The sequence below is a fragment of the Lepisma saccharinum genome, chromosome 27 (genome assembly GCF_977018435.1).
Source record: "Lepisma saccharinum chromosome 27, izLepSacc3.1, whole genome shotgun sequence".
NCBI classification, from domain to species: Eukaryota; Metazoa; Arthropoda; class Insecta; order Zygentoma; family Lepismatidae; genus Lepisma; species Lepisma saccharinum.
Genome location: NC_139255.1, coordinates 52,699,970 through 52,725,170, shown reverse-complemented (window position 1 = coordinate 52,725,170; position 25,201 = coordinate 52,699,970). Strand labels below are relative to the sequence as shown.

Sequence of the window (25,201 nt, the reverse complement as noted above, 5' to 3'; positions counted from 1 at the left end):
ACTGATGGCCAGCAACACTTTTGAAAAAGCCACGTCACACCACTGCCACTAAAATATTTTTGACATGCAACAGAACAGTTTGCTTCCGCGAGTCTACACAATCCTCCGGGATAAAAACATAATATATGACTTTCAATTTACTTATGCTATCGTGGTTAGGTTAGGCAGGTTAGGTTTGGTTCCCTTAACATTAAAATAAAGTCCCTAAATGCATTCTACTAAGGTTCCGATTTACTTCTACATTCATTCCCACGCTTACTGTTGCTTGTCGACAGAGAATATCTTGTCCATGAGATGTGTAAGGTGATTTTCAAGTTGTTTTTTTCAACATAAATAACTTTTTTTCGAGTCCAAACAGCGCTCATTACTTTAAGGAAGGTTCAAATTTCGTGTGACAATGATTTCCAAAAGACTACGATATTTAGTCTTTGTGCTAGGAGAAATCATAAAACAATCGGAACTGTTACCCACAATTGTTAGGTACGAACCATGTGAAACACAAAATACTCGATTTAAATGTGTTTCCGATATACGGAACAGCCATATTAAGGGTGTGCAAGGCTGAAATTACGGCTACTGTACGACATCTATATTTCTACTCATGCTCTTTGTCTGTAATATTGTGTGCGCTCCTATACTAGTTACGTATTAAAAAGAAAAAAAATATACGCATAATATCCTATTACAAAAACAGAAATGAGAAAAGATGTTGGTGAAACCTAATCGACAATAAATGTACTTCTGATACCTCCTGATATACAAAAATCGTAATTTAGTGACAAATTTTACAAATTATTAATTACTAATACGTAAGATATGGAACAATTACCGCACTTCGCAGTTTCCAACGTACATTTGAGCGTTGTCATGGCAACATACGAAAAGAGAGAGGATGAGATGGTATTTTTACATTTTCTGGTCAGAAAGCCAATCTGGAAGGATGTGCAAAGAAGACAGCCACAGGGAGAAGGCAAGAATGCGTATCTTTTAATTTTAATAATCCGAGCAAACAATTATGTACATGGCACTTGATTCACTTTGTGAGTGTATGTGTACGTATATTTGAAGAATTTTTTTCAATGGTCAATGGGGGAGGGGTGAGAAACATACAAACGCCACTGCAAACGCTGTCGCCATTCAATAACAAACATGTGTCGAATTGTCCAACCCACGTTTTCTCATTTCGTTTTACGAATTTTCAGTGGATCACTTTGGCCAGAGCAGATTTTATTTCTCGAAACACGCACAGGAAAAAATAGTGGATAATTTGCACATACCAACTTATTTTGGGTAACATCAAAGCCTTGCATCAAAGGATCAAAGAGCGTAATTGGTTTTCGCTACGCCAACGCGGGTTTGCCCGTTCACACTTCATTTCTGCAACCCTTGTGTTCTGACGTCACATGAAGAATGCTTACGAGGTTAGGTTAGGTTCCATTAGCATAAATGCAATTCAAAATTATTATTTAGGCTAAGAGAACTAAACCTAGCGAGCCTAGCATAACAATGTAGGCATGTATCCTAAAATCAATTAAAAAGCCTTCTCTCGTGACGTCAGTACACAAGGTTGCTAAAGTGTTGTGCAATAAGCGAGACCCCGCGAACGCGGGACAGGCGAAATATTATTTTCGCCCACTGTGTACATAACAGAGGAATGTTTGGTTTAGGTGAGCGATTGTAATTTTAGTAGAAACTTGGCGAAATTTTCGTATTGTTTAATAATTTTACAGGACCGCTTAATATGATTTTGAAACGTGCCGAGTTGAATGTTCTTTATTTTTAGATACTGGGTCAAAAAAGGGGGGAGGTTATAACGCCCAACCAACTTCCACTTGGCCACGCCACTGTCGATGGAGGTGAACATTATTCCCAACATAGTAGTTTCCAACTCAGTTGTGTTTCTTAGAATTTGTTTGGAATTTTTTAGCCGAAAGCGCTTTTGCCTTTGGTGCCAGCGGTGCCGGGTTCAATTCTCGGTTAGTGCTCCAAAAATGTCGGTGCTCACCGAAGGTCGTGATGGAATAATAGCAGAATCCAGTTTCGAGAGCTAGAAACCAGAGTGGTGATAGAATTTGATGCCAGTGATTTATCCACACATGTCCCAACACTCTCCCCAAATTTCCTCACCCCGTAACATTTATTAACAAAACCCTGATTAAAGGTCATTTTGGCATGAAATTTACCCTCCCCCCCAATGAGAAATTCAGGATAAACGGCTGCTCCATGTGGGCCAAAGAGTATAGTTTCGTCCTACAAAGAATATGGGTCTCTATCAAGCCCCCTCCTCCTTCAGATCTGTAGTTTCTGAATCTTGCCCTGCAATAAATCTACAGCATTTCAAGATTTATAGTGGCAGATGTTTTTTTTAAAAAAAAATGGAGATGGTACAAGAGTTTATTTCAATAAATAAAGCTTACCTCACTCTCACCCCTCTACTTAGATTAAACAGCTATTCAAGAACAACAAAATTTAGAATACAGAGCACTGATTTAACCAGTAATTAATTGTGGCTCAGAGGCCTGGATTGTATGCAAGAAAGGAAAGCATGTGCCAGTAAATTTCGAGCAAAAATTACTAAGAAGGATCCTAGGGGCTGTAAAAATGGATGACAACTAGTCTGGTACGAGGCACACTCAGTTTGCAACAAATATTAAAACTAAAGCTAAGAGCTCTAAACCTTTCCCTCCGATACTAACAATTCCTGACCTACAATTTCACTTAGGTCTAATAATGCACATATGGTTAGGCTATCTAGCTAACTATGCTGACTTCAAGATCTGGACTATCTCAATACTGTATTCGAATTAAAAAAAATGCCAGGGTCTCTTCAACATTCATATTTTGGGATTTTTGAAGTGAGGTGACATTGTGTTAAATTATTTTCTTGTTTTAAACATTGAATCAGTAACCACAAAAATAGTAATAAAGAAATTTTGGGGTAGAATCACCAAATCAAAGGATGTTGTCTTACCTTATTGCTTATTCTAGATGAACACTACAGCTACACTACAAACACTGAGTAATACCGAAGGAGACCGCTCCCGTCGTTGTCTCCGCGATACCTCAAGTCTCTCTGTGGTCTTTTTTGTCCCCTGTCTTTCACCCCTGCTTCCAGGGGTCACTCACCTCGCATCTGGTAAGGTGGAAGGAGTTCCTTCTCCCCCTGTTAGGTGGCAGCAAAAGTCAGCGGCTTTCGCTACACCACAGTGGCTGTCGCTACAAAATAATTGCTTCTGTTGATCCATGTTCATAGACATGGAAATGTCAATCAATCGCAGGAATAAAATATGAGGGGGACGTATGTTTAACGGAAATAGAAGGCATGTCAATTCACACAGGTTGCAGAATTCTTAGAAATCAGGTTGACAATTCCTGAAGCACCTTCATTTTCTCATTGAAATTAACAATTTTATGCACATTTTCTATTTGGTTTTTCTTCTCTATTTTAGTCTCTGGGCTTCAGGCTTCACAGATAGTCTGCTAGTCTAGAATATATGCTCCTGTAGTAAAGGGTGGCACATATTGTATCTACCAGTTTGAACTGGCAAAACTACTAGAATGAATGTGCGCATATCTACATCTGTGGAGAGTTGGGAGTCAGGCAATTAGTTTACCATGGAGCGTTGGCTGGTGCAGACGCGGATTGCGGCAGTGAAAGCCTTCATCCAAACAGTCACAAGGCACTGCGGCAGAACAATAAAGATTGCCATGTACCTGTTCCAGAGTGATACATCATTCTGAGGTGGTGTGGGTTAGACAGTGGAGGGCCACTGGGTAATGTTGTGAACCTTCAGTTCCTGTGAAATATGCATTATTCCACAGGACACGTTGAGACATGCATCATGAAAGCCTTTCTGCATCGCCTCGAACAGTGCATCCAAGCAGAAGGAGGACATTGGTGCACTTATGCCTGTATTATTCATATTATGCACTGTATTAAATGCCTATGTGTATATTTTTATTTCATAACCATATAAGTTACTACAAGCGCTCACCGTCTTTCCGTTGTCATTGGAAGTTGGTAGATACAATATGTGCCACCCTGTATTACATATGATAAAGTAACCTTGCTTCATGTTTTCATCCCTTTCTTTGCAGAAACAAATTAGCAGTATTTAATTCAAATCATGTCTGATATAGCTGAATGGTATTCTGGAATTCCTGTTGTCACGCGATGGTGGTTCACTTATACGATAGTGATTTCTCTTCTTGGCCGGTTTGGAATTGTCAACCCGCAACAGCTTGTGTTGTTACCTTTACCAATTTTTAAAAAATTTCAAGTAAGAACTTTTGTGAATGTGTATAGCTTACTGTTAGATCATTATATATAAAAAAATATGGTTGTTAAATATTGTTAATATTAAATTAATAATTATGAATGTAAATATACAATAGAGATGAAACATTTCATTCTACAGTTTCTATTTATAATTAGCAAATGGGGCTCCTGTATAGCTAATGGTTAGTGATCTTGCCTTTGGTGGGAGCATCCCGTTCTATTCCTGGTGGGAGTCCCCAAAATTCCGGCATTGACTTATTGTTGTGCGCACAGTTGGGCAACTACTTGAAAAGATGGAGTAGCAGGCTCCGGTCTTGAAAACCAGAAAAGTGCCGCGATGGGACTCGATGCACTGATCATGCAACACCCAATGAAAAAGCTGCTCTGGCAGGCCCCAGCCCTTAGTCTGTTGCAGTATGGAGTTTAGTTATAATCAGCAAAGAGCTTACCAAATTTAACAATATTTTGTTGGGCAAAATACCTCAATTAAATATGTGACACTCTTATTTTTAATTACAGTTATGGCGACCTTTTACTGCTGCATTTTATTATCCTGTTGGACCAAGCACAGGCCTGCATTTCCTTCTAAAACTTTTCTTTATTTATCACTTTTCCAGTAGACTTGAAAGTGGTAAGTGTTTCTTTAAAGAATAATTAATTTTCAACGTGACACATTTGTAATCAATTTACAATATTCCATTTTAAATTACTTAGTACACATTGTAAATTGCTAGATTTAGTTTACATGTGGTACATGTGAATCATTAGGTTTATCCTTGGGTGAGGTTCAGCAAATTCTAATCTACCACGTATATGGTATGCAGTCATGGGTGTCCGAAAGGTGGGAAGCAAGGGGTGGCCGTGGCCCTCCCTAGAAAATGGAAGTCAACCAAAAATTATGTATTTCACACACATAATTTCATTCTAGCCACAATAATGTGTTAATTTTTACATGAACACGATAAATTCAAATGTAAGCAATGTTTTTATAGGGAACAACAATATTTTTTGGGAAAATGTGCCTTTATTTTTTTCCTAATTGGAAATTATGTTAGTTATTGCCCTATGCTTTTGTCGTAAGTGAATAAAAATATGAAATACAGAATGATTTTTTAAATGTTGAACATCTTTGCTTCTTGAAACTCTTCATTGTTTACAGTTCTCCAGGAAGAGAAGCCAGCTTTGGATAGGGGTTTGGGATTTGAGATGAGGAAACTGTCATCCTCCATGCATATTATTCTCCCCATCTGTCTCACCCGGCCTCACAAGAGAATGCTCGCAGGCACGTAAAGTGCATTCGTGTGGAGTGTGGCTCCCCACCAGACTTCTCTCACTGTAAAAGCCATGCTTCACAGGCACAAGAAATTGTTGCACAAGAAAGAAAAGATACAGAACTGACCAACCAGCAATCTGTAAGCAATGAAATATTTGCAATTAAGAAAATGTGAAAATCATAATACATAGATGTTACTGTAATGTTTGTTCACTTGTGGTTACACATGGCAGTGATGCGTCCGTATTGTAGTTATGAGTGGCCGCTCCTGTACACAAACACACACACCCATATACATGCTGCTAATATTTGTTGTCGACTTTTCTCTTGGACTTGCTCAACATCATAGTACTTTTGTGATTCAATGAACAAAAATTAGAAAATAAATAGTTGCAACAATATAGTGTTGAACAGAGAAGTGAAATTTGCAAGTTTGCTAAATGTTCTTATTCATTCCACTCTGCATCTAATTTTTACAAAATAAACCATACTATTTCCATGCCAATATACGATAATCATTCCCAAGAAAAAAAAAGTGACAGGATCAGTTAAAATATCAGATAATTTTTCAAGTCAGTACGTTCATGGATGGTGTTGCCATTTATTCTATGTTTAGTGGGAATATTTCATTAATGCTTAAAACTGGCATTTCTTTTGTACCTTATTTATTTCTAAGTGGCAATTTAATACATGAATATTAATTGGTATTACAAATTTTTAGGTGCTTATGAAGGTAAAACTGCAGATTATTTCGTCATGTTGTTGTTCATGTGGTTATGTTGTGTCTGTGCTTGCTTGGTGGCTGAATTTCTTGTAAGTTTTTCTTTTCATGTGTATTATTTATATTTAATACTCTATATTTATAGTTTATGCATGCATAGTTCTCTTCCAACTTGTTACTATATCCAGTGGCGTGCCCAGGATTTTCAAAAGGAGGGGGGTTAGGTATACATTTTTTAGTAGTCAGCCCTCATTTTGCCATCTTTTCCTGCATTTGATGTTCTTTTTTTTAGGAATATTGGGACAAAGAGGAGGGTTATAACCCCCACCAGGAATATTGGGACAAAGAGGAGGGTTATAACCCCCACCAAACCCCCATGGGCACGCCACTGACTGCATAATATTAATATATGACAAATATTAAAAATAATAAGAACCTGAGTTGTAACAGCTCGTGAGTGCCAGTGTCTACCTACCGACTGCCTCACGAGATCATCCAACAGATGAACCCCCAGTCCTTGTTGTAGGTTTTTTCTGACGGGGTATGCTACTCATTCATAGGTCCCTGATTTCCTCAGGATGGTGGGTGGCCACATGTCCCATGCACAGGCTTAATTCTCAGGAAAAGTTGTTACGCTCCACCCCCCCAGGAGACTTGAACCGTGTCCCGTAGCCATAGCCCAAATCTTACACCTTAGACTGCACAGCCAGAGTGCATGACCAAATATTAAAAATACTCTCTGTAAACCTTTGCTGTAGCCTGCCTAGGATTTTCATAAATAGGGATGCAAGATGAGACCATGCTGGAGGAGTGGGGATTTTGCATGCTGTTTTTAAACTAACTTGACACCCCATAGAACTGCAGTGGGCTAGTCAGTAGGACACTGTGGCTGCCACATGAGAGACGCAGGTGCGATTCCTGAGATTGGTGACCTAAGGCCAGATTTTTTCCGGCTTTATCCATTCATAAAAAGGCTCTGGGGTACACCCAGCCCGAAATCAATGGGTGTCTGTTGGCAACACAAAGGTAAAGGTGGCCAGAGCATGGTGCTGGTCACACCACCTCCAAAAAATGGCAGAGATCGAGAGTGTGTGTTTCCCTACCCTTGCATCCCCTCTATATGTGCCTTCATGGCATGGTGCTAAGTGCACGGGTAAATTTACCTTACCTACCTGACTACCCATAATCCCTGGACATAGCTGTTAGCTGAAGGTAAATAAACATCGTCAAGTTTGGCTAGCAGTACTGTTAATAAAAACTGAGTACATAATTCATTGTGACTAGAACTGTTCGTTTCCCCATTTTTAAATTTCAGTCTATCTTTGATTTTTTGAAAAGCGTTATTGTTCAAAATATCTTTCTCTTCCTTTGAGTTTATACTCCCCCAACAAAAAAAAAAATATATACATTGGACACAGCAATTGCTTTTTGAAAAATTTATTTCTCAATATTAGGTGCATATTTTATTTGAAATATGAAGTTAGTTCATTCTTTTGTCACAACCAAAATTCTGACTTTATAGAATATAAATTTATTGTAGATAGTTTAGTGATACAATATTTTTACATGTAACCTTACTTCTGGAATTAATTTTTTACTGTTCTAATCAGTAGCAGTGATTGGGTGGCAAAACTGGGGGGCAAGGACAGTTAGCTTTTTCTTGGTAGCCAAGGCTTAGCATTAAGAAGCTATTTGCCCAGGGGCAAAAAAATGTCATCCATGACCCCCTAAATCGCTGCCACTGATTCTAATGAATATAACAAGCAAATTTGTGTAGTTTTCAAAAAGAGAACCTATATCGTCCCACCACACATACTGAGAGTAGGGAGGTGAATATGTGATACAGCATCTAGAAAAAAGCCAATCTGTACAGTATTATTTATTGGTATCAGGTCAGTAATTTTTTATTGGCACTATTATATTGAGTGGTTGTTTAAAGTTCACTTTATGTACAGATAGGCTAATCGGGACTGGATCTATGGTTTAAAGTGGGATCCGAACCACTATGCGCCTCCACCAGGTATCAAACCCGGGACCCCTTGATTACAAGGCAACAAGGCTACCACTGCACCATCGGGAAGGCTACAATCATATTTATAAAGCATAATTATAAATTAGAAATCAGAATTTAAATATAATTGCACTTCATTCTGTGCACAGGACCAAGAAAACATAGGTTAAGGCTACATTAGCATTTGAAATTGAAATCAATTTAAATTCAATTTTAGATTGTAGTGGACCCATTGATTCTTAGCATGCTCTATGTGTGGTGTCAGCTAAACAAAGATGTCATTGTCACCTACTTGTTTGGTATTCAATTTCCAGCAGCATACTTCCCATGGATTTTGCTTGCAATCAATACAATAACATCAGGAAGGTATTAGAACATTGATAGTAGTATGTAGATTTGGACAGTGATCAGTTGCATATCCTAAAAATTGACCTGTTTTGTCACAACAATTCTTATTTATTGTATATACAAGGGGAGTATCATAATGTTTTACAATTTCGATTGCCCTGCATCCCATGGTTGACCACTGGGCTTGCCATGCCAGTCACAATAGCTAGTACCTTGGTCTTTCAACTGATATCAACACTGGACAGAATCGGGCAAATCAACAATAGCAATGGTTCATTTCCTGTACCGCTGTTAGTGTCTTTTGGAAAGAGGGTGTGAGTACCACAGACATTCACAGACAATAGTCCGGGAAGCATGGTGGTTGTGGCAGCACCTAGAACCCCATCTTGGCAATGGCTCCATGAGCTGGAGACGAAAGTTCAATCAATGCAATGAAAGCACCAGAAATTGTAGACAGCATCCTCAGCTTACAAGCACATGGGCACAATCTTTTGGAACACTGAGGGCATCATCATCATCGACTGGCTTGAACTGGGGACCTCCATTAACAGCACAGCATATGTGGCCACTCCCCGCAGATTACATCGCACCTTTCAATAGATGTGGCCAGGGAAGTGGTGGAAAGGTGCACTGTTGCAACATAACAATGCGTCCAGATACCAATCTGGAAACCGCCATTCCCAAGATGGGGTTGCAGGTTCTGCCACACATGCCATACTTCTCTATCACCTCTGATTTTTTACAGTACTCACGCCCGCTTTCCAAAAGAACCATGTTGTCCGTGCACATACTGGCAGCAGTGCAGTAACTGTGCCGTGGCTCATGTGGATTGGCCTGATTCAGTCCAGTGCTGATATCAGGTGACAAACCAAGGTACTGTGACTGCCATGACAAGTCCAATGATCAACCATGGGATGCTTGGCATTTTGAAATTCTAAATAACTTTCATATGCCCCTCATATTTATTATACATATCTAGATGAATGAGATAAATACAAGTGCAGGCATGCAAGTAAAACAAAAATTTTAAATTCCAGCAATGCACCAGTGAAACAGAAAGTAAAATTTGTGTGGATATTAATGTCTGACAAATTTACAATTCATGATGGGTTAAAACAAGGAGATGCATTATCTCCATTGTTTTTTAATTTTGTCTGAGAATACGCTGTTAGGGAGGTAAAATAACAAAGTAACAAAGGACTAAAATTAAATGGTGTGACTCAGTTGTTAGTATATGCAGATGATGTAGACTTACTGGGGGATGATGTAAATACAATTAAGAGGAAGCTAAAATATTTTTCAAAGCAGCTAAAGAGATAGGTTTGGAAGTTAGCAAAGAGAACACTAAATATATGCTTACAGGCTGAAACCAAGTGTTAGATAATAATCAAAATTTAATTATTGATAACAACTCGTTTGAACCAGTTTCCAAATTCAAGTACTTAGGCGTAATACTAACAAATGAAATGATATTAAAGAGGAAATAAAAAGCAGGCTTAATTCAGGAAATGCATGTTACTTTTCTCTACATATACTTTTGTCTTTTCGTTTAATATCTAAGAAACTAAAAGTTAAAATATACAAAATAGTAATATTGCCTGTACTATTATATGGATGCGAAACTTGGTCCCTTACATTGAAAGAGGAACATAAATTGAGAGTATTTGAAAATAAGATCCTTAGGAAAATATTTGGACCTAAAAGAGATGAGGAGACAGGTGAGTGGAGAAGGTTACATAATTTAGAACTGCATAATTTGTATTCATGTCCAGATATTATTAGAATGATTAAATCAAGAAGACTTAGGTGGGCAGGTCATGTGGCACGAATGGGAGAGGAAACCTGATGGACCAGTAGGAAGACCAAGATGAAGATGGAGGGATAATGTTGAGATGGACCTAAAGGAAATCAGTAGGAATGGAAAAGAGTATGTAGATCTTGCTCAGGATAGGGACAGATGGAAGGCCTGTGTTGCTGCAGCCATGAACCTTCGGGTTTAAGAAGGCTAGAGAGTTAGTTAGCAATTTCAATATTTTTCATGAAATTTTCCTTTTCACCGAAAATTGGACCTGGAATTCCCTTCATGTAGTAACACTGCCTCTGCCAAGCGCAGCTCAGAAACAGGATAGGAACAAGCAGTTTTCTCCCGTCAACACTGTTTCAGTAGTGGAACTGACCACGTATTGTGTGTGGTTTTAAATAAAAGTAAACAATAACAGCCAATACCAACTGAACCAATTGCTGATGCATTGGTTTCAGCTGCAAATTAAAAATGACAGCTAGTATATAAAGAGTTTTGAGGCATTTTTTTGTGTTCCTTAACAGGTAAATCTGTTTCTACTTCCACAATGTTACCATCTTCATGTTTTCAATGAAGTCTTTTTACACATCTCACCTTCCTTCTCACAAGTATAATGATGTAAATGGCATTGACCTGTTGCTACTAGTTGCAAAAGAATCTCAAAGAAAATATTATTTTATGTATATTTTCTTATTATATTATTATAATCGATGGGTAATGCCGTTCTATTCTGAGTTATTTTATCATTTCAGGGCTTTTGCTGAGTCGATTGGAATTTTAGTTGGCCACACTTACTATTTCCTTAAATTTGTGGCTCCTGACAGATTAGGAGCACCCTCCATTTTGCAAGCTCCTACTTTTTTGTGAGTATTTTCCTTGCATTAGTTGAAATCTATGCTTAACTATCATAGACTAATTAATCATCCCTTAAGGGGGAGAGGGACAATTTCCCCTAGGTCTTTCTCGCTGTGGCAGCTGCCGATCACTGTTGCCAACTTCACTCTTTGGAACCAGATCTGGCTCTTTCGTGCACTCGTTTGGCTGTGAACTGTGGCACCTGCCCCCTGCCCCACTATGATGCCACCACTGGCTCCAGCCCACAAAGACCAACTTTTGCCATGAGTGTACATTTTGCACGTGCCGTGATATTGTTATATTGGCTGCATCACCCCCCCCCCCCTTTACCTCCCCAGCTACTTTTATATAGCGTCGTAGCTAAGGTGAAGATGGCAATATTGTTATCCGGGAATCCTTTATTTTCGATTTCATACGAGCATCATTGGATTATTGAGATGGGTGATGCCGCCAAATCTAGGCGATGAAAACTAAGAATAAATTGCCTTCACTTTAAAGCTAATGGTTATAGCAGCACCCCCACCCCTTTGACACCTAAAATTATCCTAGGAGGCACTTGATTCAGCCTTCGTTAACCTAGCTCCTTGAAAGTCACCTTTAGCACTATTAATGGTGAAATTTAGCTCTTTTATGCACATTAGGTTTGGCAACACTGCCAGGATGGCCGTAGGAGGCAAGGAGAAATGCATTAGGCTTATGGGACCATTATTTTATTCATTCTCTCGGGAATATCAAACATCCAATGATGTAGAGAAGTACATGGACGGAAAAAGGACACGTTGAACTATGTCATAGTAGTAGGAAAAGTGGAAACTCCCATTTGATTAGCCGTCACTTGAAGTTGATTTCCCATAAGGAATACATGGGATTCTGTAAATACTTACTAATCATATTTTTCAAACATCGTATCTAGCTTAATAATCAACTTGAAAATCAGTTTCCACTTGCAACATGGAGAGCAATTCATACTCTCTTGCATACTAATCCCTTTTTTAAATAGCAGTGCCCAATCCGACGATATTGAAATAAATGCACAACTGGTGCATAATTGTCCCTCTTCGCCTTAAGAACAGTAGCAGAGAAAAATTTTGCCAGTTTAGTGAACAATTCTGCTATCAAGGCCATGTGGGACCCTTTTGTTTCCACCAGCAAAGTCTTTTTTTAAAAAAAGTCTCTTTTGAAAACCGTTATCATATTTCAAATTGCATCTGTATGGAATTCCTTGTAGAGCACTGAAGTGAATCTTCGTGTTGTTTTGCTATTGTCTAGTAATTTGTGACAGAAAATAGTCTCATGATTCAATAAACTTATCATAAAAATCTAGGCAACAGCAAAAATAAATCCATCACTTCAATGCTATCCAAGAATCTTAAACAGATGGAACTTTTTCAGAATTTGTAATACCATAGCAGGGTTAGCCAAATAGTTAGTGCTCTCACTTTTGGTGTGTGTTGTCCTAGGTTCAATTCCTGGTGGGGAGCCCCGAAATTTCGACATTGACCCAGTATCATGAGGACAATTCGGGAGCTACATTAGAAGAATAAGTAGTGAGCTCCAGTCTCAAGAGCCAGAAAACAGCGGTGACTCGAGGTGCTGACCATGCGTTAATCAATGAAAGAAAAGCTGCTCTGGCAGTCTCTGACTCTTAGAGGGGTGTTGCACCATAGTTTTAGTTTAATACGATAGTGGTTTTTTGAGAAAAACGTTGCTGGCACATGCCACACATCCAGCACGGCCTTCAGTGGAGCAATTTGAGCATTTCGTTTAAGATTTGACTTCCTTACTGAGCTTTTGTTTGGCTCTAGCAGTGTTATGGTTGCTTTTGAGTTTCAGTCTTTGTTTTAAGTCCACTTTATGCACAGGAGGCTAATCGGTACTGAACCTACAGTTTAAAGTGGGATCCGAACAACCACTATGTGCCTCAACCATGTATCGAACCCAGGACCCCTTGATTACAAGGCGACAATGTTACCGCTACACCACTGTTAGGCAGGGTTTGAAAAAACCTGTTTTTTTTTTTAAAAAAAAAAAACCAACCCACCTGGTCCCAGGTGGGTTTAATCGTTTTTTTTTCGGGTTTGATTGTGTTTTGTCGAGTTTTTATAAATAAAATATGAATACATGTAATAATTCACATTTGTAATTGCCATTCAACCTACCCACTATTACAAAATTTTATACCAATTGTATATATATCTTCACACAAAAATGGGGGGGATCGTATCGTTTGATTGACTTGTTATTGATTTTTAGTTTTGGATAATTATGTGTAGTTTCCACCTACTTGTGGTGATCGCGGCTATAGGGTTGAAATGAAACGCCACCTCTTATGCCGCGGTGGCTCAGTCGGTAACGCGTCTGACTACCATGCTAAAGGTCCCGGGTTCGATCCCCGGCCGGTTCAAATCCGGGAACTTTTCTAACGGTGGAAGCGGCCCCGGCGCCTACCCAGCGTCGAATAACATGGGTACCTGGGGGAAACCCTGGGGGGTAAAGGCGGTCAGGGGCGTGATGCTGATCACATCACCCCCACTCACGACCGGATCAAGAAAGTGTGGGGCGTTACCCCCACACCCCCTATACGCCTTCATGGCGTGGTGCTAAGCACAGGGGAACACTTTACCTTTACCTTTTACCTCTTATGCCTTTAGAATCGGTCTGGATGAGGGGGGGAGGGGGGCATGGTATTTGCATTATAACAAGGTTAGTCGAGCAGACAAATTGTGCAGAATAAGGTTGACTAACAATGTCAGTGAGCCTAAAGTATCTAAAGTAAACATATATTGCTTAAATATGTCTGTATTATACAGTGACGCAACCACATGGGGGCAGGGGTCATTGCCCCCCCCAACTTCGACAGAAGTCAATTCTATGGTAGCAAGGTTGACAAACATTGAAGGCCAAGGACACTGCAGAGGAGGCACAGAGGAGCAATTACCCCTTCGATTTCAAATTTTATGCAAATAGAAATTCATTTTGTAAAATTTTCTTGCTCGCTTCACTTGCATTTTCTGCTTGTCATGTTTTCGTCAAGTTTAGAGCTGTAGCTAGGGGCGGTGGGAGTCAGCTATGGGCACCGAATGATCTAAATGAGAAAAAGTTGTCTGACAAAAATAATTTGAGTATAATTAATTTGGCATAAACCCGGGGGGAGGGGATGTTCTACCTTTTGGGGGGAGTGCATCATGCACCTTGGGGAGGATGGGCACCCCTGCCTGGTTCAACATACATATTGGAATCTTTTGTCTAAAGTACCTGCAGAATCTACAGCTTAATATAGGCCTATGTAACTTCTTAATAAAGATTAAACGTTTGTATTGGTGCACTGAGCTCTGATATTTCATTCTACTTCATTTCAATATTACAAGTGTTGTGCATTTTAGATAGCAAAATTAATCTCGAGTTATAATCACAGTCGTGATCGCATTCTAAGAATTCAAAACACAATCTTCATTAGTATACACCTCTATGACGTTCCTTCATTTCAGAAATTGCTGAAATACCAAAGTTAAGGAAAAAACCCACTGGGTTTTAAAATGAGTTTTTTCAAGTGGGCCCAACCCGAAAAAACTGCTGGATTTTTTCGGGCTGGGCCCACCTTGGCGAACCCTGCTGTTAGGGTTGTGTAGCCTGGACAATTTCCTTTCCACTCCACGCACCACTATGATTTTTATATCAGTGCATTTTTGCACTGTTTTCTGCATCTTTAGGCATCGGGAAAATTATGATAATTTGAAATTGATAAAGGGACAATACACAGGCCTGAACTCTAACTGAAAACCGTTGACAGCAAGAGCATTTGCTTCTTGTATAATGTTGGGATCAGTGGCGTGCCCAAGGGGGGGGGGGGGGTTATAACATCCTCTTTGGCTCGGTACTCCTAAAAAAATAATATCAAAGGTAGGAAAAGATGGCGAAATGAGGGCTGACTACCAGAAAAAAGTGTACATAACCCTTCCCTTTCAAAAACCCTGAGCACGCCACTGGTTTGGATGGTATGGTTTTCAGAATTTACTACATGAACTACAATGAATCGTTAGCATACAAACTACTCATAACTATTATTTTGTAACAATTGTATAATTTTCAAGCTACATTTTGATTTTACTAAAATTGGATTCAAAGGGAACTAATGAATTAACATATTTCATTTATTCTTTTTTCCCCCATCCTAGGCACAGGTGGTTTTCTAATTCTGGAGCCAGAAGAAATAGCAGCGCTCATTATTGGGGTAGTGGACGAGTTCTTGGAAGGTAATGAAATATCAGTTACTATCACCAGTATGGAACTACAGAGTGACAAAGTGAATCCGGTGATAAGAAGCCAGTGAATACAGTGAATTGAAACTATGTTATAAATAACAAAACAAAAGCAGTAGACTCAAAGGAATACTCTCACCTGCATACCACTTTTTGGTATTTTTGTATGAAACTGTACATATTTTGTGTGATGATTGATTTGTAATAAAAACGTTTTATTCTTATTTATGTGCATTCCTTCTGTGCATCCAAAAGCATGCTGACTGTAATAGGAAAGCTTTATCATATATTCCAGGCATCATGGAGGTTTGTTTGAAGGTCATAACTGTATATATAGAGAAATAATAGGGGGGGGGGAGGTTCAACTTTCAGCAGCCCAATGATAGTAAAATGCTGGCCGAAATCTCAGGAGAAAAGTTGTTACACTTTCCCCGAGAAATTCAAACCTGCACATGTCCCATAGCCCAAGCCCAAAGACTGAAGCCTTAGTCTGTATGGCCCTGCTCCTTTTAAACGATCTCAATGTACAAAGATCATTCCGAAATTAATGTTTCCACATTAACTCCTCATATTGTTATCGGATTGCAATGATACTTCACATACGTATAATGTGATGTGTTATTAATGCACACAATTTTTCATTTACAGGTAACTTAATAAACAGCATGAATGGCTGAGAGAAACAAAGATCTCTAATCAAGTTCTTGCAAATAAGAGGGTTGAGTAGGGCACCGGAGATCCATAACAGGCTGCGATTTAAATGTAAGGGGGTTGGGGCATTACTGACCACCCCATTTTGGCAATGGCCTGTGACTAGGGTTACCAGACGACCAGTTTTCCCGGAAATGTCTTACATTTTAGCCGTGTGTCCGGGAGGAATTTCAAAAATATCATAAATGTCGTACATTTTGAGCATCACGTAATATTAATTAGGAAAATACGTAACAGAAAAAAATCATGCAAGTTACAAGTCTATGGACTGGGCTTCCAAACTCAATAGTGAAATTTATTTTGATTCAGTCATTGCCCAAAAAGAAAACAAAAGTTTGTCCTGCTAGAAAACAAACTATAAAACGGAAGCAATTAATGAACAAAGTTTTGGGAAAACTTTCTGATCATGTCACTGTTCAATGCCTAAGCGGAATGTCTTGCCTTGGGATTTATACTGATGAAATACGGTGCTTCCCATTCTAATTCAATATTTTGATTGTAAAGCAGGGGTATGGAGAACAAAGTTATTCAGGGTGCCTGCCAGTCAAGAGAGTAATGAAAGTCAAGAAAAAGTAAAGAAATCAACAAGTAGGTCGAGAAATCAATAAAAAGGCAATAAATTATTCTTGTGGTCAAGAATTTTTGCTATCACAATGACTGATTGGTTGATTTCGTTTATTTTACTTCACTTTTTCTGTTCCTTTGGCTAATTGTGAAGATTAGGATGAATGGTGGTAAGATAATATATAGGGACAACCGACACAAGCCTCACATAAGATTATACTGGCTGTGAGTCCAGATGCCAAAGGATCCCGGGTTCGATACCCGATGGAGGATCATCATAGTTGTTCGGATCCTACTTGAAACTGTAGGTCCAGTCCCGGTTAGCCTTACTGTGCACAAAGTGGACTTAAACACCAACTCAATCAATCCAGATGCCAAAGCCTTGCTAGTCTGCAAGAAACAGTCCGGGATGCATTAATAGATAAAGCATATCTAATTCTCTTCTTAAATACAGCTTCAGTTTTCATCTAGGGGTTTTCATTAAATAAATATTTATTTTCATAATTACTAATTTCCAGCTATACCTAAGTAGGGGTCGAATAAATAAACATTTAGAAAAACGGAAAAAGGTCTAGAAAAGTCCAGAAAAAGTCAATAATTCTGGATGTGTTATTTTGGTATACACCCTGTTATTAATCTAAAAACTACCCAAGATGAAACTTCTGGAACCATTTCAAATTACAGTAATTGCTGAAAATGCAAATGTTGAGAGAGTACTTTCATTACCATCAGCACAACAGACTCACAAGAGAAATTAATTTTTTCATAAAGTCTGTAAAATGTTTGGTACTGGTTCCTATAATTTCAAGAGTTTGACTGTCCACTCTAATTTTAAATATATTTTGATTAAACCTGAAATTTTGAGAAAAATTGGCTCCTCTGAGAAGTATCACTTAAATCATGTAGGAAGAGGTGCATTGTTTAGTATGATTGCAAGTTTTGAAACTTTGCATTTAAGAATTCATCTTTTAAAACTGAAAAGTGTCATTTTTCAATTACATTCTAACGTGTTCTATAGAAATATGTATTATTTATTGAGAATGTTTTGTGACCTAATTTTTGACTTAATGTCCTACATTTTGGGACAACATGTCCCACATTTCCCTTATAGCAATCTGGTAACCCTACCTGTGACATTTCCATTGTCATATGGGGACGATCATTATTGTGATGCAAAACAATACTGTCTAGTGGAATGTTCTTTCTTTTTCATCGAATAGTGTCCCTCAACTTTTTTAAAGTCTGCAGCTCTGTTCATTGTTGCACCATGTTCCAAGAAGTCCGTAGAGACAACACTCTCTCTGATGACACTTTTCCTCGGTTTTTCATCCATTACTGCGGTTGCAAGTCTGCCACTGAGGTTTCCCTCTCTCGAAACTTCTTCATCCAGCTTCTAACATTGATAATGTCAATTGCATCCTCTCCATATGCCACCTGCAGCCTGCTATGGATCTCTGGTGGCCGACAACCTTCTATTTGCAAGAATTCAATCCCAGCTCTTTGTTTTTCTCGGCTGTTCATGTTGTTTATTTAGATACCTCCAAATGAAAAATTGTGTACATTAGTAACATATAGCATTATATGTGTGTGAAGTTTCATTGCAATCCAATATTATTAAGTTATTAAGATGGAGGCATTAATTTCAGGATGACCTTTGTACATAGTCCATTAATGTGCACCTATTAACAACATTACTATTCATCATTATGTTTAACATGGGAGTGCATTCATATTACTATTTTCAACTTTTGAAAAAAAAAATATGTTTGAAATTTCACTTTTTGAAACTACATACAATTAATTATTGCTAATTCAGTGTATTTTTTCCATAACAAATTCTCAAACAAGCTTCAGTTATGAAGAAAACTGGAGAACATGTAACCATCCATTAGAAATAAAGCGTATATATTTTTTTCAAAATTCTTTCAAGTAATGTAAGGAAAAGTTTAATTATTGGTTTGCATATGTAATTAATGCAAAATGTTTACTAAACCAAAGGGAGGGGGTTTGGACTCGTTAAATCCTCTCATATATGGCTAGGAGACCTGGCTTCCATCCATTGGGTGAGTGATCCCGGGTAGAAATTTTTCCAATCATGTCCGCACACAAAGTGGTACCAGGACTTATGCAGACTCTGTTCAGTGTAAATCAGGGGACCATCCTTGGGGTAAAGGTAGCTACTGACATACGCAAGGGAAGCTGATGGTGCTACAGTCTGTTCCAAAATTTTGAGAAAATCAAATTTTCAAATGAGAACAGTAAAGAACTCAGGAGAAACCAAAGTGATTAATGCAAACTCCCCTTTCCTGATTAGCATTTCTGTTTGAACAACTTTTAAAACGATTTTCAGATGCTACAGTATCCCCATCCCCCTATAGAATGCAGCAAGGTGGATAGCTCCCTCCGGAACAATTCTGTGTACGCTAGTGAAGGTAGCTGAAGTGTGGTGCTGATCACATAACCTCCATAATGATTGAGACGACGAACGTGTGCAGCCACTCATGGCATGGAGCAATACAGTACAACTTTTGGTGATTAACTCTACACATAATATTTCAATAATGGAGTTAAGCAATGCAAAATCAATGCTTCTTCATCATACCTTGCCGTTTCCTGCCTCTGGCTGGGTCGGCATAGAAGTCAGGCTTCTCCATTTTTTTCTGGTCTTCCACCACTTCTTCCTTTCCACGGTGTTCTAATCTTGTCCTCTTCTCCTAACACTTTCCGCTATCTGCTCTTTCCGCCGACATCTTGGTCTTCCTCTTGGCCTTATTCTCACTCCTTGTGCATTGTAAGCTGCTACTGGTATTCTTTCTGCACCCATCCTCTTCATGTGTCCGAACCATCTCGTCTGTGAATGATCTGTCCTCAAGCTCATGCTTGTGTAGACACAATTTTGAGCAAAACTGAGTGGGATTGCTAAAAATTCATAATAGTAACATGTGCAGACCCAAGGGTGGATTAACAGTAGAGTCAGGTAGGGGCGATCAACTTCCACCAAGACGATTGCTTTATAATTTCTCATGTTGATTGATAAATTATTATTTATAATTTGCACAGTTGGAATGAACTGCACAAAACATTGTGACATTTTAAGACATATTCAATAGCATATTAAAGGAAGGGGTGACTGTACCCTCTCCCCTTCCTGGAAAAACCTGAGGAGGCGCTGATGGGTGACTACAGCAAGGTCCTTATTATATTTTCATTGTCGTATTACACAGATGGAATGAAATGATGCAAAACACTGTGGCATTTTACGACACACTTGACAAGGTAGCAGTAAAGGGGAGAGAGGGGAGCAGGGGACAATTGTTATGAGCACTGAAAGAAGCAGCTGCTGAAATTTGTGGGGAAATGAAAACAATCTTCGGTGGAGCTTGCTCGCTTGCTGCATGTTGGTAGGCGACCTACCTCTTAAGAGAACATTGGGAGTGACACAGGGCGGGACTGTCCAGGGCCTCTTTGTTTTTCTGAGAGGTAATTCACATCAGTGGCGGCCAGCGGCAACTATGATGGGTAGTGCCAACGTGATCAAGTAAATAGAAAAAAAACCCTCCGCAATGCCCCCCCCCCCGCGCCCTCTCCTTGAGGTTGCGCCACTAGCCAAGATGTTTGTCCTCGTTTGGTAACGTGGAAAACAACATGTGTTTAAGTAATAGCGTACTAATCCGATTCATCTTTACTCACTAACCTATCTTTATACACTACAGGAAACTTCCCTAAAAATATAACAATTACAAGAGGAAAGGAAAAACAAATCCTATCACCTTCTTCTCCCCCATGCACACGTATTCTAACTGGATGTCGAAAATATCTTTGTTATGAAAATAAATTGTCGAAATGCCAAAGGAAACTCGCATCATCATAGGATATTTTTTAAAAAGTCTGGATGGCCCTCTTGGTGCATCTATCTATTATCAAAAATGTTCATTTAACTTTGGAAAAATATTAGGTTCGTTTCTCCAAAAGTAGGCAGAAATTACTTCCCCCAACGGGTGTTACAAACCAGTCGTATTTAGCGACTTTTTTCAGAAGGTGGAAACTGTGTCGCGTCAACACTGCGAAAGTTCCCTCGCCAGGCCAGGCTAAGACTGGCACGGTTTCTTATGGGCTAACCCCGCCCCCTGCCACTTTGTTCTCGGCTCATGGTGGAAATGTTCCTCGCTGAGACTTCTTCAACCCTCTGCACGTGTGTCAACTTGGTTAGGCCAGATCCTCAGCGGCTCGGACCGTTGCCTCGCGAGGGTACGAACGAAACAGCTGGCGATGCAGTGAGGAGGTTGGGGCGGTCGTCACGTCAGCTTGACCGATTGCAAGATTCGAATCTCCTTGTCTGTAAACTATCAATGTATTCATTTAACTTTACTTGGTGACGTATGAATTTCTTCTGAGGGTAGTGCCATGGCACGGCGGCTCTACCCCTTGAGCCGCCGCTGATTCACATTGTTGGAATAAAAGAAAGCAAACATTGATTGAGTTGTTGTTTTAAGTCCACTTTATGCACAGTAAGTCTAATCGGGACTGAGCCTACAGTTTAAAGTGGGATCCGAACCACTGTGTGCCTCCACCAGGTAATGAACTCGGGATCCCTTGAATAAACCAAACCTTGAAGCATTTTTCAACATATGTGCAAAACACTGATGGGGCATTAGAGCCCAGAAGGAGGGAACTCTCAGTCAACCAGTCTGATCCTGCTCTTGGTGCTTAAAGTGGTTATGGAACACCATCCACAAATAAATAGACACAAGTACTAGTGATAAATGCATATTAAAATAGCAGTGGTATTTTTGCTGGGAAGAAAGGTTTTGGTACGCTTCAAGTTGGTTTATTGTTATTATTAATTGTTACTGTGTTTATCATCAGAACTATTGTAAAACATAGTGTGTTCATAAATGATACAATAAGTATTTTTTTAAAAATATAAAAATAGTTTACTTACGTATAGGCCACGGTGGCTCAGTCGGTAACGCGTCTGACTACCATGCTAAAGGTCCCGGGTTCGATCCCCGGCCGGTTCAAATCCGAGAACATTTCTAACGTTGGAAGCGGCCCCGGCGTCCACCCAGCATCGAATAACATGGGTACCTGGGGGAAACCCTGGGGGGTAAAGGCGGTCAGGGGCGTGATGCTGATCACATCACCCCCACTCACGACCGGATCAAGAAAGTGTGTGGCGTTACCCCCACACCCCCTATACACCTTCATGGCGTGGTGCTAAGCACAGGGGAGCACTTTACTTTTTTTTTTACGTAATGAATATACTCCGTTTATAAAAGCGACGTTTTGGGGGTCTTACTGACCCTTCTTCAGGCTTTTCCTTGGCACGTACCAGTACTCCATGTCGCTTTATAAACGGAGTATACTCACATTACGTAAGTAAACTATTTTTATATTTTTTTAAAAATACTTATTGTTTCCAGAAGTGAGTAATTCGCACAAGTGCAAATATGAACATAAATGAGTCTGCATTCATGTAGGTTCACACACACAGACACATTTCTTTTGCTTAAGGGGGTTCTAAAGCCATGCTAAAGCATAGACCCAAATTTCTAATGATAGCCATACAACTAATATAGATTCGGTAAGGAAGAAATTTTCCTACATAAAAGATTGTTTTATTCACTAGAACATGTGAACCTTATAATTTTGTTACGATTGAAGGGATTTAAGTAAATAACAGAAAATATAAGGTCTCCTTCATGTTCAAACTGCTGCGTACAGATGGCGCTGAAGTGGTAGTTTTGTTAATACCGGTGCATTTTTTTAAAGTTGCCTGTCTATTAAGGATGATTTTTACGAAACGGTCTTCACATGTTTCTTGTCTCAAGTATTAGGAGCACTGTGTGTAAATTTAACTCAGTTTGTGCGTCCATAAACTAGTTCTTATATTAATAATTTTTGAAGTGGCGTTTCATCCTCAAGTTATTTATATCAAACGCTGTTGCCAAGTTTACATTCCGTATGTTATTACAATGCGTTGATTGTCATGTTTGAATGAGTGTGTGTGGAAAATGGGGAAAGTGAGACAAAAGTATGGAAGTAAAAGACACCCATTTTGCTCTAGAAAAGCATGGGCCCAAAGAATACGTCGTGAACGTGAAAGCAAGAAAGAACTAAAAGGTAAGTCTTGTTTATATTTAATTGCTTGCTCGTATCTGTTCCAGATATCAAGTGTGCTACAAATTCAGTATGCATAATACAGATGGACATTTCTCACACAGTATACATATTTGTTATTATGTTTCTTTACACATTTTTTTTCAATCAAAATGAACGTATTGTCTGCATGCAAGGTGTAAAAGATACATACACAAGAAAAAAACGTTCACAGTTTTCCTTGTGAGTGAAGTTTTGAAATTCACAATTCATACGATTTCTGTTCGCTTGTTTCGTACAAACAGAACGCGAGCTCAAGGACAATTGTTGATTATTTGGGGTACACGGATATCTGCTAGCAAACTCTTAGTAGCCAGTCACTTTACGAATTCACTTTGCCCTTGCACCATCTTCAATACCGGAGTTCCATTATTTGTGACTAATAATAAATCGATTATTCTTTTGTCCATACAATGTGATATAGTAATTCTTTGAACAAGTTAACATTCATTGGTTAGGTTGCTCATGATCCACTATTACATTACGATAGATTTGGCTAAAATAAGCTGGTTAGGTTAGCACTGGTCAGATTGAGTAACTTCTCCACAACGCCCTACATCTTACAGTTTACTTCGAGCTTCGAATGAACACAAAAACCGTATTCCTGTAACGATTTTAACTCCAACCTCCTCTCATAACTTTCAACTAATCGTGGCCCATTTCCTCCTAATGGTAATACTTTATATATTTAACATGAATAAATTTGTAAAATTCGACGGAAACCAAGAAACTTTGATGTCAATAGCTTACATGGCTGATAATGTGCATAACAGTAACCAGATTTTAAGCGTTCTGCGTTATGTGCAAGGGCAATTCAACAGTAGACAGGATAGAATTTACAATAAATATATTACGTCGTTCGGAAAGTAAGTTCCATCATGCCATAAAATGAAAAATATAAATAGTAATATCATGATCTTTATAGGGGTGAGAATATATACATGGTACAACATTCACACATAATCGCTATAAGAATTCAAGCACGCATCACAGCGAGATACCAAGTTCGTTATACCCCTATCATAGAACGTTTCCGCCTGAATGGAGAACCACTGGGAAACAACTCCAATAACTCTTCCCCCTCCTCACTATACCGTTTCAAAAACTAATGCACTTCCCATTGTTTCCTTTTTGGCATTTTCGGAGAGCTGGTGAGGGACCCAACGGTTACACAATTTGCGAAATTTCAAATTTACTATTACAATTTCATACAGCACAGTTCTGGAGATTTGTGGAAACTCTAATGACAGCTCAGACAAAGTGAATCGTCTGTTCTCCCTAATCTGCTCTTCCACTAAACGAACCAAATTGGGATTCACAACAGACGGTCGACCACTTCGTTCTTCATCATGAACACTAACCCGTCCACCTCGAAACCGTCTCACCCATCTTCTTACTATTGAAGCACTCATTATTCCTTCTCCATACACCTCACAAATCTGACGGTGGATATCCGTAGCTGGAACATTACGTGCATCCAGAAAACGGATCACGGACCGCATCTCACACGTGGCGGGAGTTTGGATTGTCCGAAACACAACAACAACGCACTACGCACTACTCTCCTGACCAACTTGCCTCAGACTGACGTCTGGACTTCATCAAGGTTGTGGCTACACAAGGCGCATGCGCATTCACACTGCCCCGCTTGCAGCGCCACGGTATTCATCAGTGGAACTTACTTTCCGAACGACGTAATATCTCTCTCATGTACAAATGTTTTCTTCGTTTGTGAAGAAAAAAAAATGTTTTGTGTTAAATAAAATGCATACTACACCAGTAATTAGTCAAGAATAAGAGCACGATCACGTTACAAATGTAGTTGTATTTGTTTTGTATAACTCGTACAATTCATTATTGCTTTGTTCCAAACTGAAAAGATTTATTGATATATGATATATAATTGTGTGAATCATATTGCAATGATTCACAAAACAAGGTCTGAAGATCAATACAAATAATAAATAGCTGTGAGGATGATACATTTCTCTGCCAACATGCAAAATGATACTCCCTCTGTCCCATACATATATTCCGGTATGCCAACTTTTTATTTATGTTCTTTTCGATACTTGATCGGCCAATTTATACTGATCCTTGAGTAATAACGTTGTATGACTCATTCCCGTGTTTCATTTTTTCTTCTGTATACACAAGTGTCACAGTTTGAATATCGGACAAGTATTTTGTGACAACAAACAAACGTGTACCGGACAATAA

The 25,201-nt window shown here is 39.0% G+C and overlaps 3 protein-coding genes across 9 annotated transcripts in view; 1 reads left to right on the top strand and 2 right to left on the bottom strand.

Moving 5' to 3' along the window:
* Gas8 (Growth arrest specific protein 8) overlaps positions 1-879 on the bottom strand; it is a 335,305-nt gene extending 334,426 nt beyond the window's left edge. For 2 of the 5 annotated variants that reach the window (XM_083113030.1, XM_083113029.1), the window contains exon 1: positions 749-846. The gene's annotated coding sequence lies outside the window, so the exon portion shown is untranslated. Of the gene's footprint in view, positions 1-748 lie in introns of all 5 variants that reach the window. The other 3 variants (XM_083113033.1, XM_083113031.1, XM_083113032.1) reach the window with 3 other exon arrangements.
* A 286-nt stretch (positions 880-1,165) lies between these two features.
* Positions 1,166-15,771, top strand: LOC145980108 (derlin-1-like). Of its 3 annotated transcripts, none has more exons than XM_083113113.1 (7): positions 1,166-1,290; positions 4,099-4,280; positions 4,799-4,910; positions 6,274-6,365; positions 8,502-8,650; positions 11,186-11,296; positions 15,464-15,771. In XM_083113113.1, exons 2-7 carry the CDS (start codon positions 4,128-4,130, stop codon positions 15,543-15,545), a joined length of 699 nt encoding a protein of 232 aa, XP_082969239.1. In that variant the 5' UTR covers positions 1,166-1,290; positions 4,099-4,127; the 3' UTR covers positions 15,546-15,771. The 3 variants fall into 3 exon arrangements, with proteins under 3 accessions (XP_082969239.1, XP_082969238.1, XP_082969240.1); XM_083113112.1 differs by lacking the exon at positions 1,166-1,290 and adding an exon at positions 1,563-1,667; XM_083113114.1 differs by lacking the exon at positions 1,166-1,290 and adding an exon at positions 1,867-1,976.
* An 8,298-nt stretch (positions 15,772-24,069) lies between these two features.
* LOC145980254 (protein GVQW3-like) lies at positions 24,070-24,483 on the bottom strand. Its single transcript, XM_083113263.1, has one exon. The coding sequence runs from the start codon at positions 24,481-24,483 to the stop codon at positions 24,070-24,072; it is 414 nt and encodes a 137-aa protein (XP_082969389.1).
* Positions 24,484-25,201: the final 718 nt, after the last annotated feature.

What these genes read in the sequence shown, in the direction of transcription:
- LOC145980254 (XM_083113263.1), bottom strand. Translation starts at nt 24,483, where the DNA reads ATGCGGTCCGTGATCCGTTTTCTGGATGCACGTAATGTTCCAGCTACG.
- LOC145980108 (XM_083113113.1), top strand. Translation starts at nt 4,128, where the DNA reads ATGTCTGATATAGCTGAATGGTATTCTGGAATTCCTGTTGTCACGCGA. An exon ending in TTCCAGTAGACTTGAAAGTG is followed by an intron (nt 4,911 to 6,273) that starts GTAAGTGTTTCT and finishes ACAAATTTTTAG; the next exon opens with GTGCTTATGAAGGTAAAACT. An exon ending in AATACAATAACATCAGGAAG is followed by an intron (nt 8,651 to 11,185) that starts GTATTAGAACAT and finishes TTATCATTTCAG; the next exon opens with GGCTTTTGCTGAGTCGATTG.